This window comes from Anser brachyrhynchus (genome assembly GCF_964034855.1).
Source record: "Anser brachyrhynchus genome assembly, chromosome: 3".
Lineage (NCBI taxonomy): Eukaryota > Metazoa > Chordata > Aves > Anseriformes > Anatidae > Anser > Anser brachyrhynchus.
This window is the reverse complement of record NC_137696.1, coordinates 25,012,167-25,031,185: the sequence shown is the minus strand read 5'-3', so window position 1 is coordinate 25,031,185 and position 19,019 is coordinate 25,012,167. Positions and strand designations below refer to the sequence as shown.

Here is a 19,019-nt window from a genome sequence, read left to right as displayed (position 1 = left end):
TCAGGGGCTTCAGGCAGTAGCAATGATGAGTTCCCCTGTTCCTGGGAGTGGTTTTGTGGGGACATTTCACTCCAGGTCTTCTAGGCACTGTGTTCCTTGTAATTTGCTTTAGTCTCTGGCTTTCTCTGGAGACTGCAACATGGGTATTCATCTTTTTTTAATTTCTTCTGAACTGATATGCACTAACTACTGCCCAAGATGGTGTTTTCTTAGCAAGTACACGTGCCATTTTAACACTGGCTAAATGAGAAAAAATATTTTGTAAAATGTTTTTATTTTATGAACACATTAAACCAAAGTAATTTTGAAACAGTCTTAGTAAACAAACCAAGTTGAACTAATCTGCAGAGATTAATTTTGTTCTCTAGCCCCTGTCTATGGGGCAGCAATCTTGCCATGCTTATTGATTATCAGACAAGACTACTAATCCCCTTATGGTCATTAAGTGTACTTAATTAAAGAGCAGTTAGCAAGCTTCTCTTTACCAAGTTAATATTGGCTGCTAAAAGTGATTTGTACATTACCAATGTGGTAGCCATTAATCTAAAAGTCAATTTGTCATTTATATTTTCCCCAAACAAATACATTCACTAGGCCACAAAGGCTAGAAAGCATTCAACATCTGCTCTTGCAGTGTATGTAAGAATCAAACTTGGCTGCCTTAAACTATAAGGCTTAAGACAGTGCCAGTTTCCATCTACTCTCATAAGCCAGTGTCCCCCCACTGGCAGGGGGAACAGAAGAGGGTAGAAATCTTGGAAATACTTCTGACAAGTTTCATTATATTTAACAGCCAGAAGGAAAAGCTCAAATTACTGTCTTCTCTGACAGGAAGTGTGAAGCTCTGCGTTGATTTCTTTGGCTTGTTGACTGGCAATTGGTGGGCAAGATGTTTCAGAGAAACTGCCTGTAAAAGCCAAGGAAGGAGGCTGAAGTTATGGTCAGGGTGACTTAAGAGATATGGAAGGGCAAGTGAGGGATATTGATGAGAAAGGAGGGCAGGGGGATGCTTTTCCGTAGAAGTCTGGGTTTCGTTTTTCTGTATGAGAACTGATTTTTCCTTATTCTACATAAATGTGAGGATGTTCAATTTTTAATATGATACTTCAAGATTAAATGTATAATGAAATACATAATGCTTTCTGGTTCTTACTGCATAGATAATGTTTTGTGCTGTGTAAGACTGAGCCTTCGATATAGATATTCTGCTACCAGAAACCTATTGCTACAATTAAAGCAAAAATTCTTCAGCAAAATACCACGCACCTGTCACATACTCTCTTATATAGGCTTGTATTTGGTCTTAAATTAGATATGTATCTAGCAAATTATGAACCTCAGCTGAGCACCTCTTAGGGGACAGTGGAGGATGAGTGTCCCATTGGGGATGAGAGTGTAGGGGTGGGGAGGGTGATGGTCTTTTCTAACAGAATAGTTACTCCTGAGCACACCCAGCTGAGCTCTGCTAGGAGGCCTCAGCAGTGCTTATTGGTTCTGCTCTTCTAGAAAATCACCAGCTGGTGAGGAAAGAAGTTGCTTTCCCTGTTTTGATCTGAGTAGGTAGTTCTCCAAGAGTGGAAACTTAAGTTCAGGGATCTGGGAAAGATTCAAGGTGGAGTACTCACCTGTAGAGTATTTAGACTTGGAAAAGTTGCAAGGATACAATGTCAGTCAAAGGTATTGTTTTAGCCCATATTAAGGATCACTTATTTGTCTCCAATATTTTATTTTCTGCTGTATCTGAGATATAAATCTTTGACAAAGGTAGACCCAATGATGCAACTTTCTTTTCCCATTAAGAAATGGATTCTATACTTGCCAATGGGATAAAATATTCATTTTGAACTCTAGATGCAAATATATCTGTAAGCCAGGATAAAACACTATCTGTCTTGATCATACAGCCAGTGTCATTCTGGGATAACACTTGCATTTGAGAACTTATATATAATATATTTTTGTTTTACTAATCAAGCCTGTTTAGAAAGCTAGCAGGCACCTTGACTTATGGTGAAGGTCTGTCTTTTGTAGAAGTACTGACTTCAGTGTTTTGCCTGCTCAGATATGTCAATGGAGCTTAATGTGGTGCTTGGGAAGTTATTTTGCTTTTTTTTATTATTTTTTTTTAAAAAAAAGTCAAGGTGTAACTGCACACAGCTAAGAAAATGAAGGGTGGGAACAAAAGTAAAGAGGGGAGAAAATTGAAGGAACTGTGGTACTTTCATGCTGGTACTATTGCTGAGAAAATATATATATATGGGACTCTTTGGACATGGTGTGTGTGAAGTAATGTGCTTCTGCCTGGGAAAAGAAGCACATTGTTTACTATTTAATACAAGCTTAAGAACACAGCTTTGATTTTTTTCGTTGTTCTTAAGTTCAAGCACATTAGGAAACTGTATAATTATATTGTGTATAGAGGAAAAGAAGAATACCTTGAGTTATAAGGCTTTTCTCACAAGAGAAAGCTGACTAAGGGTCAAACTAGTATCTCACCTGAAAAATCCTTTAGTTCCCAGTAGGATGCCACTGAGAGGTTTCTCACAGGATTTCAGCAATGGGCTTGGGGCTCAGCTGGAGCACCTGTGCAGTCATCTGAATTGTGAATATGTATATACCATTAAGCATGGCCCCCCTCCCCAAACTGCATTTAATTTGGATATTTCCAAGCAGCTTATCTGCTAAAAATCTTTTAATATTCTATTTATTTATTTAATATTGTTGCTTGGGCTGCTCATATAATCAGATAAAGGTCATTAAACCAAATTTATGATTAAATAGGATGAAACTATTTATTCTCTTTACTCACCATATTAATATTATAGCTTATGCTGACTAGATTTTGATATTTCAAATGAAGTTACTATATTTTTCAAATCATAATGATATGAGAAAGCTGTATTATCTCATTGTGAGGATTACTTGCTGCTACCTTATCTGCTGTAGTGTCTGCACATATTGGCCTTCAGATTTCCTCATGATGTTAGCTGCTAAGTGTGGATGCTCGTCTCCCATCTGGTGATTAACCTCTGCATAATTTTATTTTGCTGTTTTATTCCTTAAGTCATTATTCAGGATTTAAGGTACTGTTTCATATGTTAGTCAGGCATTGTGTTTTCAGGTTGTCTTGCAAACCAAAGTATCAAGTGTCTTCTTCGATTGCAGCCGGCTTGTGCTGAGTGTCACTATATAAAACAACTGCCTTATGGTTCTGGTATGCCTTAGTGGATGAGTATTCTTTCAAATATATATATATATATTTCACCAAAATGTCGTTGACTTGTACATCTATTTGAAAGCTAACAATAGATCTCCTGCAAGATTTTTGTTTTGGGAAAAATGTATCTGAAGCACGTACTGTATACGCCAACTTGGAAGAGGCTATCTTAATGCAGAGTGCATCTTGCCTCTGCTTTTGTTTTAAAAGCTCTGTGGTATTTGAGGGTTTTCAAAAGCAAGCTTCCGGTAGCTCGAGCTTTTGCTAAGCTTTTTTCTCCTTTTAATTGTCTGTGACCTTGTCTTTAGAAAGGTTTAATTAGAAGCTCATAATGACCACAGCCAATTTGATGGGCTTTGTGTAAATGCAGACTGCAAAAAAGGAAGCTGAGTTCCTCAGACAGTTCCTATTGTTGCAGATAGCTGGCCAGCCAACTCCAATTTCTCTAAGATATGTAACAGACCTGAACTGATTCATGTGTGGTAAAGCTCAAGATCTAGAAGAGAACTGATAACATGACCAATCTACATGCAAACAAAGTCCTCTTAGAAGGGTGTGGGTGCTGAGATGGAGTCTCCTGGTGTCTGACTGGTCACTGCACAGAGGCTGAATACATCTGGTTCCAGCAGCAAATTAAAAACATGGAGGAAAAAAAAAAAAACAAAACCAAACAAAAACAATGTTTTGATAGTCTAGTTGAAAGATTGCTAAGTAGTTAAGAAGCAGAAGCATAACTAGATTTTTAAAAATAATTTATCCACACTGACTTTTTATGCTGAAAATTTCTAGTAACTTAATTTACAGTTCTTTATAAGAACTTTCTTGACTTCTTCCATATAAAAATGGGACAGTTTTCTCCACATTGCTGACTCCTGTCTTCACCCTTATATTTCTCCAGTTTTATCTGAGTTTCCCTTTCTCTCAACAGCTGGCCTCAATTTCATCATTCAAAACTTCATTTCTCTAGGCAATCAGGCAAATGAATTGTCTTCATCCATGTTTAAAACAAATTCATTCTAAATTAGTTTGTGCCCCTTCAGTGTTAATTTTCCATGACTATTATAGTCATTGAGCTTTATAGCATGAACACAAGCAAATATCAAGTTTGAAGGCTTTAATGTTTTTCAGTGGATTTTAAATTGTGGGCTACATCTTCAGCTGTGATTTGAGTCAGTAGGAGCCTTCAAAGCCAACAGATATGGTTTACATGATTTGGTGAGAATAGTAATGCTGTGCTGTCTTTATGCTAGTTGAAGAGCTAGTCTGTAACTATTCAAAATAAGTTTTAAATTAGGAATTTCCAAAATTCGTATTATTTAAGATTCTATGATAAATTACTCAGTTGTGGAAGGAGAAAATATATTGTAGCTAAGTATTGTTTCTATGTAGTCCAAAGTTAATAGAAATTAGCTATCTTTGTCTCAGATAGTTGGCTAAATTTCTTAATATTTATTACAGTATTAAACTTCTAAACATAAAATGCAGTAAAGAATTGTGTGTTTGATTCAGAGAACAAGGTAACCTCATGCAGGTATAGGGTTTTAGAACATATATATGATTAAAATATACCTCTGACAAATCAGTATTCATGTGAGGAAATCAAGATACAGATCTCAGAAGAGAGTCGGTCAGGACCAGACGCAGCAGCTTGGCTTCTTCCCTGGACTCTTCTCAAAAGGAACCTAATTTAGGTGGACTAAATTACCCCTCAGGAGAGCCCCTATATCTGAACTCAGAACAAAAGGCATATAAAACTATTCATCATGTATTTAACTTTTATAACCTCACCCAACTCCGGTCACTCAGTTGAGGCTTATTCCACAGTTCTTAACATTCTCCCCTTATGAATTAGGGTACTGGTAAATACCAGTATGCTTAATATTTAAGCTCAAGTAGGAAAGGAATATATGAGTTTATTACTACAGTCCTACGCATGCATTTTTGGAAAGTTTTTGATGCTAGATGATGCAAATATTTCATTTCTTGTCCTCTGGTTCATCCTGATCCAGTTTGATTTGGTGATCTGTGTGGTACTTGTACAAAGGTAAATTGACTCAGTTAAGATACCTCAGTAAGGGAGGCAAAACAAGTATTCAAATAAAGTCATTTCCACTGAGCAGATCTGCTCATCATAAAACCTTTTGTTACTTGTTTCCCCTTGTTGGCTTTCAAAAGAGAAGTAAAAGGCTGAGAAAACATGGATTGAGTTAGTTATACAGAGATCAGCCTTCTATATCAGGGCTAAAGCATTTTGGCAAACTATCCGTGAATATTCTAGGTCCGTATTCATTTGCAGTACAGTCAATAAGCTTTCAATATGTGCACTTTTTTCTTGGGGTAGGAGACAGTTTATATAATAAAGCTATTGCTAAGCTTGGCAGCTTCAAAAGGAAGGTTTTCAGCATCTTTGAAGTTCTCTATTGCTACTGTCAGCTGTCGTTGTGGGCTAACATATCAAACAGGTTCCAGTCAATTTTGTGTTGCTCAGTGTTTTATTCATATTTGTATAAATGTGTCCTACTTATCAAACTAGTAGTGTTTTGCATACGCTTTTTAGAGTCAGGAATATATGGCTTCATGGCCTCATATGAAACAAACACCCTCAAGCCCCTGCTCCTCATGTTATTTCTGCTCTTTTTATGTGTTGCTCTCGGTGGTTTAGTTCAGGCTTGCCTAATGTATCAGTAGACACCCTCAGGAACTTTACATGGCAGGGAGAAGAATCACAGTTCTTGACTACAAGAGATTGACATGTTGGTTATGAACACTGAAGACTAGCAGGCACTTTCTACAAACAATTCTTTAAAGAAAATGCTCAAAATAAAAAGACTGGGAGTTAGTGAATGGAACAGGGAGAAGACAAGGCACTGTATCTTGTTGGTTCCTTTTTAATTTTGTTTGTGTACAAGGAGGTTTCATCCTCCTTCAGATATGAAGGAGCACAGGAGCACTGGCAAAAGTAAATGTTTCTTTCCAGAGGCTAAGGAGAGAGAGGCCAGGCCTGATACTGGGAGAAGTGTATGACAAAATGTGTTATCGGCTTTGGGGGGAGCAGGCACTTCACTCCAGTACACTTCTATTTATTCTTTCTGTAAGAAGATGCCCAGAAAACATTATCAATCCACTTTATGGAAGTGGGTTGCACTTCAGCATTATACAGCAGGAATAAATTTCAAACTGAAGTTTTCTGTGCAGGAACAGTATCTCCTATAGGTCAGCACATGGAAGGTGAGAAGAGTCATACATATTTGACTAATAAAAAAGCTGAAACTTCCATCAGCAGCTGATTCTGGTCTTAGTTGTTTGGCCATTTCTGCCTTCAGTGGCTATCGCACTAATTTGTGAATCTGTCAAGAGAAAGAACACATCTCTGACTGTACATGTAATTTTACTTTGACACTAAACACTACAGTTCAGTAGTTGAAATAAGAAAAATCAAACAACTCCTGCTGGGTTGTCTGTGTTGTCCTGATTTGTGTGAACTGGAGGTACTGTGTTAATATCGTGGACTGCCTCCTGAAACCTTTAAGACTTGAGTCAGCTCCCCAGATTCCACATCGTTTTAAGATTTCTGAGCCCAAACATGTCTTCTTGGATCATGACTTCTGAATCAAAATGTCTATAGAACTGCTACAGCTATTGATGTCAATTTTATGTTCTCCTGTTCTTCTGAGCAAGAATTTTGACAGATTTTCAGCCTCATATAAATAACTTGATTGAAGTTGGGACACATCTGTAATACTGAACTGTGAATGGCAGTTGTTTCAGGCCAAAATTTCTTTTTTTTTTTTTTTGGATATCCAGGCAAACAACACCACGTTGTGTAAAATAAACTGATTATGACAAATTTTAACTTTATTATGCAAGTTATATTGGATTGGTAGTATATTTTCTTAGATCTGTACAGCAAGTTAATGACACATTTCATGATGGCAAATGTGATTTCGAAATGATCTTGCCAGAACTGTAAGAGGGGTGGCCTTAGACTGTCCTATAGTTAGCAGCGACCATTAGAAGAACAATCTAATGCTCTGTGCATAATGGCAGTGAAGTCTTACTTTTGCTGGACATTGGTTAAACTCTAGTAGTTACCCATGCTTTCGCTAATAACTAAATGTCTTTTTGTATTACCAACATTTTTCTTTGCATTCACCAAAAAGGAGAAAAAAGTGTTTTAAAATAGCTTTACATCTTTATTTTTGGTTGAAAATATAAGTTCGAAATAATTGTACCTGGAGCCAAGCTGGTTCAAGAGGATTAAAAACTGCCAACAAGCTTTGATTAAGTTTCTCTTAAGTGAATTTATTCACTAATTTATTCACCTATTTTTTTTTAAGAGTAAAAATCCCAGAACACTAGTAATGATGAGATGTAGATGATCCACTGTACACTGACAAATAATGAACTGCCAAAGGTAAGAAGTCCCCAACATGTCATCTCTTCATTTGAACCTCAATGTCACTTACTGTCTCTCCTGAAAATTTAGTAAGCCTCAACAGAAGACCAAAGTTCAGTCCTTGTAGGGTGGCTGGCAAGATCAGAGCTGCAGCTAGGACAGATCTTTGTGAACAAGCTTATAAACTGAACTGTATCTAAAAAGTATACATAATAGATTATTTAAATACAATTTAATATTATCTCTAGCTCAAGCTAGAAATTAATATCAGCAGTTATTTGTCATTCATAATAGCAGAATTCTAGGGTGGACTACTGAAGTCATTATGTTTTGCTTTCTTCTAAATACAGTGCCTTATGCATGAGTATTCTGAAGAACTTGTTAATTTTTCTAGCTCTGGCAACACTGAATTGATATGCTGAGAGCTGGACAAATTTCAAAGTAAAATCATTTTAAAAACTGAAAATCATTTTAATTGTTTAAAAATTCTATGGCATAGGAAAGTGTCAAAAGGCTGAATGTACAGGAAAATGCTTAGAAAAAAACAAGGAAGCATGTATCAATCATGTTTGTAGGGCTGAGTTAATTTTTAGCAAGTCTTAAACTTTAAAGTGGATGCTTCTGTTTCTTGTTCAAGAATTAGTTCTCTGCAAATTTGTAAAGATTAATTGAAAAATAATTGCATTCTTCTGTAAATTAATTTCATCAGAAGCAAGGTATATGCAAAGGAATTTTGGATTCTATTTTAGTCACTGGGAACTGAATTGAACACTTTATGCAGATGATTGATTAATAGTCATTTTGACCCTGACTGTAGTACAATGCTACTTTCTCATTTATTCTGTTATATTTATGTTATGCAGCTATAATGCTGGTATCTTTAATGTTACTTGGTAAAATTTATAAAAGTTAACACTAATTGTGTTGAAGATAATGATAAATACTTCTCTTTATCCTAAATATTCAAATGCTGAAAGGCACAGAGACATTTGTGTGGTCTTTGTCAAGGTGTCCTTGAATGAGAGGATTTAAGCCTCAACGCTGTTGCTTGGGCCCAAGCCAAGTCATGTGTCCTCATTGGTCTTGAGGCTTTTCCTGTGAATTCAGCTGTCACTTTCCTTTGCAGTCTGTCATAATGGGATGAGACTTCTCTGTCCAGTCCCTGTCTAAGACTACAGATGTGTAGCTGAGGCTATAGAAACCCCTAGCTATTTAGCACCTCTCACTTGAGACTGATGGTTTTCATTGCTGTGGGACCAATTCTCAAGAAAAATGTATAAAATTTGTAAAAATTGAATTAATCTAATGAGCTTGATTAAAATATATACATATATTTAATAAAAATTATGTGCAAAGTACAAGAGATCATTGACTGTTATTTAAACCTTCTCTATAAGCATTGGCTTCATTGGTTCAGCTATTTTGATACAACTAAAGCAGTACTTTGCTCAGTCTTCACATGCATCGGTTTGAGCATATTGATGTACATACAGTTTATTCCATTTCCCTTTAGGAAACTAGGATATTAGCATTTACCTTTCCTCAGAGTTCAAGGATTACTAAATTGGACTGAGGCTGTACCAAATTGTTTGCATTTTTTGCATACTCCTGAAAATTACACTGGCACTTCTGCATATTCATTAGGATGATCATGACAATAGTGATAATGGTGTTAAGTAGTTCTGACTCCCACAAAACAAATGGAACACTTTTGCCTTTTTTCCTCTTTTTTTCCTGTTTCCTACTGATGTCCTATTTCTCTTACGCACTCACTCTGTCCCTGTTCCTCTGTCTTCTGACATATCCGTTAAGGTCCCGGACATCATGTGCTGTGTCTTGTCAAGGAGATGTGTGTAATTACAGATGGGCTGGGTATTGCTGAAAAATGTATCGTAACTGAGTTCTGCCTCCTTCTCCAACAGCAGTATAACAAATTTTGTTATCATGCTTTGACTTAGCTACTAATTTTTAGTGGCCTGTAGAAACTTAAAACTCTCTGAGGCCTCTTTCCTTCTACAGCTCCTGGGAAGGACAAAGACAGGATGAAGCATAATGTCCTAAAAATCGTGCCTTAGTCTGTGAAACTGGTTCAAAAATTATTACTAATTCTGGCCTTGGAAGGAGACTTTAAAAATCAAAAAAAAAAATACAGAATTTGGGATGTTTCCTTGAGGCAGACTGAGACTATTTAAAAGCTTGCTGTGGTTAGAATGGGTGATCATCTTTGTAATACCATTCTACCCAATTTTGGCACTCACTTGACTCCTTGGTGAGTGGATTCAATCTGCTAAATCTTCTGGGTGGAGTGGGACTGCCCATTTGGGCAGCAGTGAACTGTTAGATTGGCTCTGCTGCAACATCTAGCTGTACCTTCTCTTTCTGACTGTACTAACATACTTCCTGTGCTGTGTCCTTATCTCCCACTGGACTTGCTTATCATGTTTTCTAGATTTGCGTTTATGATTAAATTAAAATGAGGTTAAATCAACGTTTCCTCTAAGAGCTACTCCACTGACAGCTTTGTGGAGAAAACCAAAAGTACTTCTACAGTCACCATTGTACTTCTCTTACTGTGCTTTAGTACCGTGTTTTAGAGGACTTCCTAGTCTTTCTCCTTCAGATCATATTCACCAGTGGATATGCAAATCCATGATTCATTGCTGTGACTATTAGATTGTATTTTCCTGTTATTGATACCATTTTTATTTTAGTTGATCATATAGGAAAGTTTTATATAGATATACGTTCTTGCTATTACTTTGTTTTGCCGCAGGATATTAATTATTGACTGGCCTCCATCATTTCTGGGCTGAGTCTGTTGGAGGATACAGCTATCATAAAGTTTTTTGTCTTTTAACAGTAGATCTTTTTGTTAAGTAAATCTAGTCTGAGCTACTAAATCAAGTATTTTCTTGAACTTCAGGAAAAAGATTTGATAGGTTAAGTTCAGAAATTTTTCTGCACTTAGTAATTCTTTGTTATTTTGTGTTTTCCTGCACTTCTCATAGTGCTTTGCTGAACTGAATATCCATCTTATCAACTTGCAGATAAGGAAACTAAAACACAGACATGCACAGTTACTTCTGAGATCTGATTAGAATTTGTATTTTCTCACTGTTTTCTTTCCTCTTCAGATAGCTTCCCTTAATCTAACATCTGAATTTTATTATGAGAAGGATGTCCATTTATTTGTTTTAAACTAGCCTATACTTACCCTACAATTCTATAGAAGCACATAATCCTACAGTGGATGCTAATGCTCCTCAGAATTTACAGTATAGAGTAAGTGCACGGAATTACTTGATGCAACAATGTGTATGCTGTTATAGCAGAAGTAATACCTGTGGATGATAACTGGGAATAATGAACAGCTGAGAGTTAAGATGATGAATAATGTTAATGCGCTTCACTTACAGGTGAAAATGTAACGAGCTTAACTCAGTGGCTCTAGGGAGACCACTGTCTCTTTAAATGCAACACACTTTTAAAATGACTCTTGAAGTAAAGTGCCAGGAGCACAGGAATTGCTACTTTAAAGAAAAGCATGTGGCTTCTACAGGCACTGAATGCATTTGAAAGACGGCACGTATAAAACAGGGAAACTTAGGAGCAAAATTGCACTGACGGTTCAGTTCTTGCTCCATGTTGATTTGAAGTGGAGAGGGGACATGAAGTCAGCTGAACTATGCTCCCAAGGCAGCCCTGAGCTTTCAGTGCTTGGGGAGCAAGTCGGATTTGATTGCTGAAAATCATTCAAAAGGAAAACTTGCTTGAGAACTCAATATTGCAGTGTGCTGGCACAGGTGAGCTGTAATGGGCTAGGAGGAAGGGAAGAAAACAGGCCTATGACCAACATGGTTGTTTCTTAGTTCCTCCCAGAGGGGGGCACATGGGGAGACAGGGCAGATCCTCCCATGTGTCCATTGCTCTTTCTGGTCATCACAGGTCTCACTGGTGCAGCAGGAAGGGTTTAATTGCTGCTCCCACATGGGGAGATCTTGAATGTGTCCTGTACAGCCAAGAGGGGCTGTGTAACTCTACCCTGTAGCTGGTGAAGGCTCTAACCTGCCCTTACTAGGTCTACTTCCCCAGCTGCAAGGCAAAGCACACCAATAAGTGTCACAGCTCTGGAGTTTTTCTTCCATGTCTATCCCTTAAGACTTACAGAAGATGGAGAGCACTTGAGGGCTTACCACAGAACTCTTAATCTGAGGCAATTTCAGGGCAATTTCAGGGTGCAAAATCCCAGGGAAGGGAAGCTGTTTAAGGAAACAGGGAAAACAAAAGAGGGGAGAACTGGTGAGGACAGTGTGCTGTGAGGAGAGGTATGTGTAGAAAAGCAGAAGACCCTAATGGGAAATAAGGGTTCTGAGGGCAGAAGATAAAAGTTTGAAGGATTTGATGCTGGTAGAAGAGCTGATCTGAATAGAAAGGGGTAAGATCCTTACAGAAGCAAATAGGATGAATAGGCTGGGGAAGAAGCATATCCTTGGGTATGATAAATAAGTGAATTTACTGTAGTGCTTGTAAGATGCAGCAGGAGGGGCTGTGAAGTGAGTTCGGAAGCTGAAGGAGAAAAGGAATCGTAGTATCACAGAATGGTTTGGGTTGGAGGGGATCTTAAAGACCATCTGGTTCCAAACCCCCTGCCATGGCTGCCCAAAGCCCCATCCAACCTCGCCTTGAACACTTCCAAGGATGGGGCATCCACAGCTTCTCTGGGCAACCTGTTCAAGTGCCTCAGAACCCTTATAGAAAAGAATTTCTTCCTTGTATCTTATCTAAACCTACCTTTTTAAAAAAAATTAAAGCCATGACCCTTTGTCCTATCACTACACTTCCTGATGAAGATTCCCTCTCCAAGTACAGGTTGTTAGGCAAAAGAGATGATAAAGCCAAGGGAAGAGTTATGAGAACTGTGAAACATCTTTTTAGGAAGAAAAAGCAGAATTTGAACACATTCAGGGAAGAAATGATTATGCTTATACCGTACAGTGCAGTCCTCATTCTCATACCTGGTTCATCTGTCTTCAGAAAACCATGTAACTATGAAACTCTGGGACAAATCCAGATGTAAATTTCCAGTTTATCAACATGAATATGCTAACTCAGTGTCATTTTCTTTTTTTAAGAAAGCACTGGAAATCAATTTTATTATTTCTGAAAATAAGTAAAGAATTTTCAGAATAAATACATCTTTTGATGAATCTGACAGTTGAAATGGGGGCTGTCACTTCTGTCAGGTTTCAAGTGCAAGTTTCTTCATAGAATTTTTGCTGGTTTTTTCACCACTTCTCCTAATGGGAGGGAGCAGTCTGGCTGCTCTGCTGTTCCCTGGGGGCTGTGCTGAAGACATTGACTGTAACTGAGCCCATACAGGGAGAAGGGGAGGAAGTGCAGAGCTAGAATGGAATGAAAATTTGGCAGAAGATGTGGAATCATGTTTTGCTGAAAGAAGGCTTGGGGCAAGAGATGTGAGAGTTGAATGCTCAAGGTTGAGCAGTATGCTTGTTGCTTAATGATAAGGGCAGAAGAGGATGGAAGGGGCTGCCTGGTAAAGCAGCTATGGAATAGAGAATTAAAGAAGGTTTAAAGGAAAATGAAGGATAGGAGCAGTGATTTGACTGAAAGTCTTCAGAAGGTGTTGATAATCAGTTGATGAAAACAAAATTGATTAGGTACAGATGATGTAATGAAAGGGTTGGAGGCCAGAGGATGGATTAGAAAATGTTGTGTAGAGAACAGGCATTAGGGAAGAAGGTGTTATGTAGACATTACCTGTGCTTGAAAACAGTAGAAAGGCATATGGTGGCTTGGGTGGGGAAAAGCTGTGGAGGAAACAAAATTGGTTTACAGATGTAGGTAACTGGCTGATTTGGGGAACAGGGCAAAGGTTACAGTAGGGCAGTGAATTGCTTGGAGATGCTTTTAAAAATGAGAGAAGGGTTGTGGGGAATACATGGTTGGATGTTCAGTAGTGGAGGATTAATGGATTTGGGAGGGTACACAAAATAGTTATTGTAAAAGGATGTATTTTCTGGTGAGTCTCAGAAAAAGTGAGTGTTGTACACTCCCAGAATCACTGTTAGTGAATAATTAAAATGTAAATATTTACTGTATGTTGGGATAGAAGGAATTTGTGGGGAGAAGAAAGGTCAATTATTAGATCCCAAGTGCTTCAGCTGTATAGGATGGCCCTTCGTGCTTAGGCAGTCCATTGCGGTCATACAAAAGAAAGTTATCTGTAAAGCAGTCCTTGCAGAGGTTTCCTTTCACTGGATTTACTGTGTGGAGATGCACAGTCTAGCTCATTATTTTCAAGAGAAAGAAGCCTGTAAAACTTGTTGCCTAGAAGATTACTTTATTTCTGCTGTTCTAGTAACAAAGAAAGTTTTGGTGCTAAAATAAGCTATGTGATGTACTGTACTTCTAAAGCTGTTAAAAGGCTCTTAACAGCTCTATAAAATACTTGCCACCTCCTCCTGTGCTTTCAGAAAATTTTACTCTAATATTTATTTCACTGGCTTATACAGAATTTCCTCCCCTTTAAAACATAAGTTGTTAATTATTTCTGGGTTGTTATGATCAACTCCCCTCCAGCTATTAAAATGTACTTGTACTGTAGTTTTATTATTACTTGCAAAATATTGGAAAAAATAATTTTGCTAGACAGTTAAATTTGAAATAAATATTGACTTGGCTATGCAAATGGATCTTTTATGTTAATTTCCTGCAAATATTCAAATGGTATAGTTTTATGAGAAAAAGCACTCATAAAAACCAATCTTTATGAATATTCACTGAAAGCGAATTTTGAATTGTATGCTTGAGCCTAATCTTTGAAAGTTGTGCTGTGTGGGTTAGTCTACATACGTCACTTCACAAAATACCCAAAACAGTTAACAGGTGACTGGTCAACACTGCACACATGCAAGAGAATATTGGTATAAAGTATTTGCAAAAATGAAACAGTCCTTGGATATACCAAAGAATTCTTCAGTTTTTCAAAACATTTATCAGCAGAAGGCAAAACTTATGGCTATTAGTTGTCATGACTTTGTTCCCTACTAATTAAAATATTATTCAAGAGGGATTGTGATGAGAAGACCTCTTAGTGGCCTTCCTGTACCTGAAGGGGGTCCACAGGAGAGATGCTGAGGGACTTAGATCAGTCATTAGGAGGAAATTCTTGAAACTCTTCATTCAGTTTTTTACTGTGAAGATGGTGAGGCACTGGAACAGGTTGCCCAGAGAAATTATAGATGCCCCATCCCTGGAAGTGTTCAAGACCAAGTTGGAGGGGGCTTTGGGTAACCCGATATACTGGGAGGTTTCCCTGTCCATGGCAGGGGGGTTGGAACTAAACTTTAAGGTCCCTTCCAACTCCAAACCATTCAGTGATTTTATTACTACATTGTTTTCCATCCTTTCCAGTCTTCCTCCTTTCCTTTGTGTTCTAAAATATCTGTTTTATTATTGATGTGCAAATGTTCTTTCCATTATATTGTTAATAATATCATGGCAGACTAAGATGTTAATGTGGTACTTCATGTGCTGTGATGTTGCACCATGCCTCACACAAGTGTCTTCCTTCCTCCCCCCCGCCCCCGCATCCCTTTTGTGGTGACCAGTGTGTTTTTTTAATATATATCTGAATATTTTAGGTAAGATAATTTTGACCGGAGGACTATGATATTTAATGATGACCAAAACATGAAAACTCTACAAAGTGACTTTATTAGGAATTCCTATTTATCTTTTGACTTAAAAAGTCCTAAAAAAGACTTTTGACTTTTTTAGGAAAAAAACCTGTATTAACACAGATGTTCCAGGAATGATTGAGGAACTTGCTTGATGTAGGAGGAAGGACTTGTTAAAGTACGTTAGAAATTAAGACAGGAACATTTCTTATCAGTTGTTTATGTTGCTGAAGAGTTTTGACACTGTAGTTTCCAGAAGTCCAAGCATGCTAAGGTGATTATTTACTGGAGGCTATTTCAATGAAATGGTCAGGAAAGATACTAGTCACGTAGAAGCTCATACAACTCCTATAATAAAAATAAAACTTATAGGTGCTATGGGGCTCTATTAGTTGGAGCTTCTTTGTCCAGAAATACATATGAACAACCTATTGCAGCTCATGCTTAGCTTATTGATGACAGCTTTGCATTTCTTTGCTTTGCATAGCCATACCAAAGAGAAACGAGGTTTATGTCAGTGTCTGAAGGTCCTGACAATGTATCTTCTTTATGCTTACTTTGAAGAAAGCTATTACTGTAACCACACTGGGTGTTTTAAAGTTCCTACAAAAAAGGTTGGTGTAGGCACATCCCATGCACCTTTGGATCTTAATGCAGCTCCTAGTAGTTTAATGCAGGCTGTGCACCTAGCATGGGTAGGACAAAGTGCTGAAACTCATCAGAGCTGTAACATCACAGAAGGTTGTGAAGGTTGGTGGTGTTTTAAATGCTGGTAAAATGGTATGAATTCACTGAAATACAGGCTTATGCCCTTAGCCAACCCTAAAAGTAGAGAAAAGAGGGAAGAGATGACAGACTTATTGCTTTCTCAGAAGGGCTGAACTCAACAAATGGGGCACCCTGCCTCAGGCTGCCAGCACCCTGAGGAGGCGGCTCGCTGCCAAGGGCTGCGTTAAATATTTCATAGCGGCAGTGCCGCGGCTTCACGAGAGCATTTTTTTTTTTTAAAGCCCTGGGGGAGGGCTGTGTGTGTGTAACAGCTGAGAGCCGGGCGGGGGGAGCAAGGAGCCCGGGTGCTGGTGCCTCAGAGGGCGGTAGGTGCTGGGCGGGGAGGCCGTGGCGCTGCTGAGGCAGCCACCGCACTGCTCTCCTCGCCTCTCCCTCCGGGTGCGGTAAATAACGGGAAATCCACTTATTTATGGGCAGCCGGGGTGCCTGCCGGTGGATGTCAGGGCGGGTGTCTGCCATTAGACCCGCACGGGACAGATGGGGAGCGCGGTGTTAAGCGGCTTTGCGGAGGGCTGAGCAGGGCGCTGGGCGTGCGGCGGGCTGGGTGGCGTGGCAGGGCGCAGGCGGGCTCGGGCGCTGGAGGAGCGGTGACCCTAAAATAACGCTGAGCAGGATGAGGCCGAGCAGCTTACAGCTAGCAGTGTAAAGCTGAGGTAAGCGCCGGGGGGTTTAAACGTGAAATTCTGTGAACTGGCTTGAAACTATGAGCAAAGACGTTCAGTGTGCCTGGCTGGCATGCTGGGGTTTGGTGCAGTGCTTGGCACTCATCGCCCTAAGGTACAAAGCCGTGTGTCTGCTTTGCGTGCTACAGTGGATCTGGATTAAACCGTGTGTGGCCGTGAACCTGTGCGGCCTCGAGCAGGCCAAGGCCACTTCACCTCATTTAGAGAGCTAGCCAAGGCATGCAGGTTGGCCTGCTGACTGAATGTTGAAGGAAGTATTCAGGTCTTTTAAGTTCCTAGTGGGGTATCGCTTCTGTTGGTGAGAAACATCACGTTCTTCCTACAGACAGTGTCTGTTTTCTGTGGTTTGCAGATTCCAGCTGTCATTCATGTGCATTTTGCTGGCCAGAAGACATAGATGTCCCTTGCGACCGAGTCCTTGCATTGGTGTTTTGGAGATGAAACGCTACATAAACTCTTAAAGTATACCACCTGAGGACATTGCTACCGACATGGACATCATTATTTATTTACAGATGCTTTAATCAGGAGGAGCTTTTTTGTAAACATGAATTGCTGGGCTCTTTCCTTGAGGTGTCGTGTCTTGTTTCATGCTATTGAAACATTAATCTTAACTTACTATGACTCCTTTGTGTTGGTCAGCTCTCAGGGACATTTCCCTAGACTTGGAAATGTGGGAGCTTTCAAGAACGTGTCAGTTGTGCCAACTCAAGCCACCTGTGGGCTGCCAGACCGAAGTACTTTTTGTCATAGCTCAGTAGCTGTTGAAAGTATTATGTCTTGCACCCAGAGGTTTTGTGTTCAAGAATGCCCGTACAGGTCATCACCTTCTTCCTACAAACTGCTTCTTCCTGAAGGCCTTAGTACCTGTGTCACAGAGGACAAAAAGGACTTGCATCCGGGGTCCTTCAGCAATGCTTCAAGTTTTATTTTTCATAATCACAAGGATTGTTTCTCTACTCCCCGTTTACTGAGGCTGACAGCTTCGTTTACATTAACTGTATGGTTGAAACCTGAGCAAGAAGGTGTAATGTAAGTAGTACTGAAGGTGTTTACTTTCCTGGTGCTCTTAAAAAAATTGATCATTGCAGTCACAATCATTATTAGCAAGCTATTTAAAATTTTAAAAAGGTACAGTGAGAAACTATGACGCTGTATTTAGGTTGGAGTCTTTGCAAATGTCAGGATGAGTAGGCTTGGTTTCAGTAGCGTTGACTCGGTAGTGCCATTGCTTGCAGTGGGAACTATTTACATATAACACACATGGCTTGTCTTAAAAATCTGAATTTGTATTTCTAGTTCACATTTGTTCTTCTACAAGATGCTAGAAGAATGTCAGGGATGTTGCTTCTTTCATGATGGAAAAAAATAACCTAAAAATTTAGGAATCTCCCAGTGCAATTTTACTTCATAAAAAATGAGGAAAAATCCCAGATGAAGTTCATTCCCAAAATGAATATTTTAGAGCTATAGATGACTGACCATCTTTTTTTTTTTTCTTCTGGACGACCTGGGCAATCTTGACTGAATTAGCGATCATATTACTACTTTAGCAGTTTGAGTAGTGGAATCTTTTGTTAATGAAGTTTCACTAGGTGTTCCCTCTTGTGTGCCTACAGGTCACATTTCTAGAAAATATGACAGTTGGAGTGGTCTTTCAGCTTGACTGGGCCTTACTATAATGAAGAACTTGGATTTTTGGAAAACTGCATTACAGATCCTGCAAAAAAAAGTTCCATCTATCATAAAATGCAGAGCCTCCTATGCCTTGCCCTGGTTATGCAGAAACACACAAATTGTAATACATTTCAGAGTATATCTCAGAAATGTTTTTGCACTTATGCTTTTAGCTTACCCTAGAATTAAAATAATGATGTTCTCTGTGTAGCATTTTGATGCTTATTTTGCATGCTAAGCCATCTAAGGGTGTGAAAATCATCAGAAACAATAGAAATGTGTGAAATTAATAGTCTGCTGTAATTGTGGTTATTGAGGGGAAATAAATGAGATCTGGAGGGCAAAAGTCACTTCAGCTTGAGCTTTAGTTAAAGTAGCTCATATGAAGGTGTGTGTAAAGCTGTCTCTGGAGTTTTGGCCTAGCATCTTTTGTAGATTGTGTTTTCTAAATGCTTGAACCTTGAACATCAGAGAGGCTGTGCCTGGGGTTGTCTTATGTCATAAGTTCATGCCCACACATATGCAGGCCTATCAGGTTCTTGTTCAGCAGAGCATAT

The 19,019-nt window shown here is 38.9% G+C and overlaps 1 protein-coding gene across 4 annotated transcripts in view; it reads left to right on the top strand.

Annotated features, from left to right (window-relative positions):
- Nucleotides 1-479: 479 nt before the first annotated feature.
- Nucleotides 480-19,019, top strand: part of USH2A (usherin) — a 419,834-nt gene continuing 401,294 nt past the window's right edge. For 2 of the 4 annotated variants that reach the window (XM_080585039.1, XM_080585040.1), the window contains exons 1-2: nucleotides 489-1,677; nucleotides 17,138-17,817. In XM_080585039.1, the coding sequence (XP_080441165.1) occupies nucleotides 17,333-17,817 (485 nt within the window). In that variant the 5' untranslated portion in view covers nucleotides 489-1,677; nucleotides 17,138-17,332. Of the gene's footprint in view, nucleotides 1,678-17,137; nucleotides 17,818-19,019 lie in introns of all 4 variants that reach the window. The other 2 variants (XM_080585038.1, XM_080585041.1) reach the window with 2 other exon arrangements.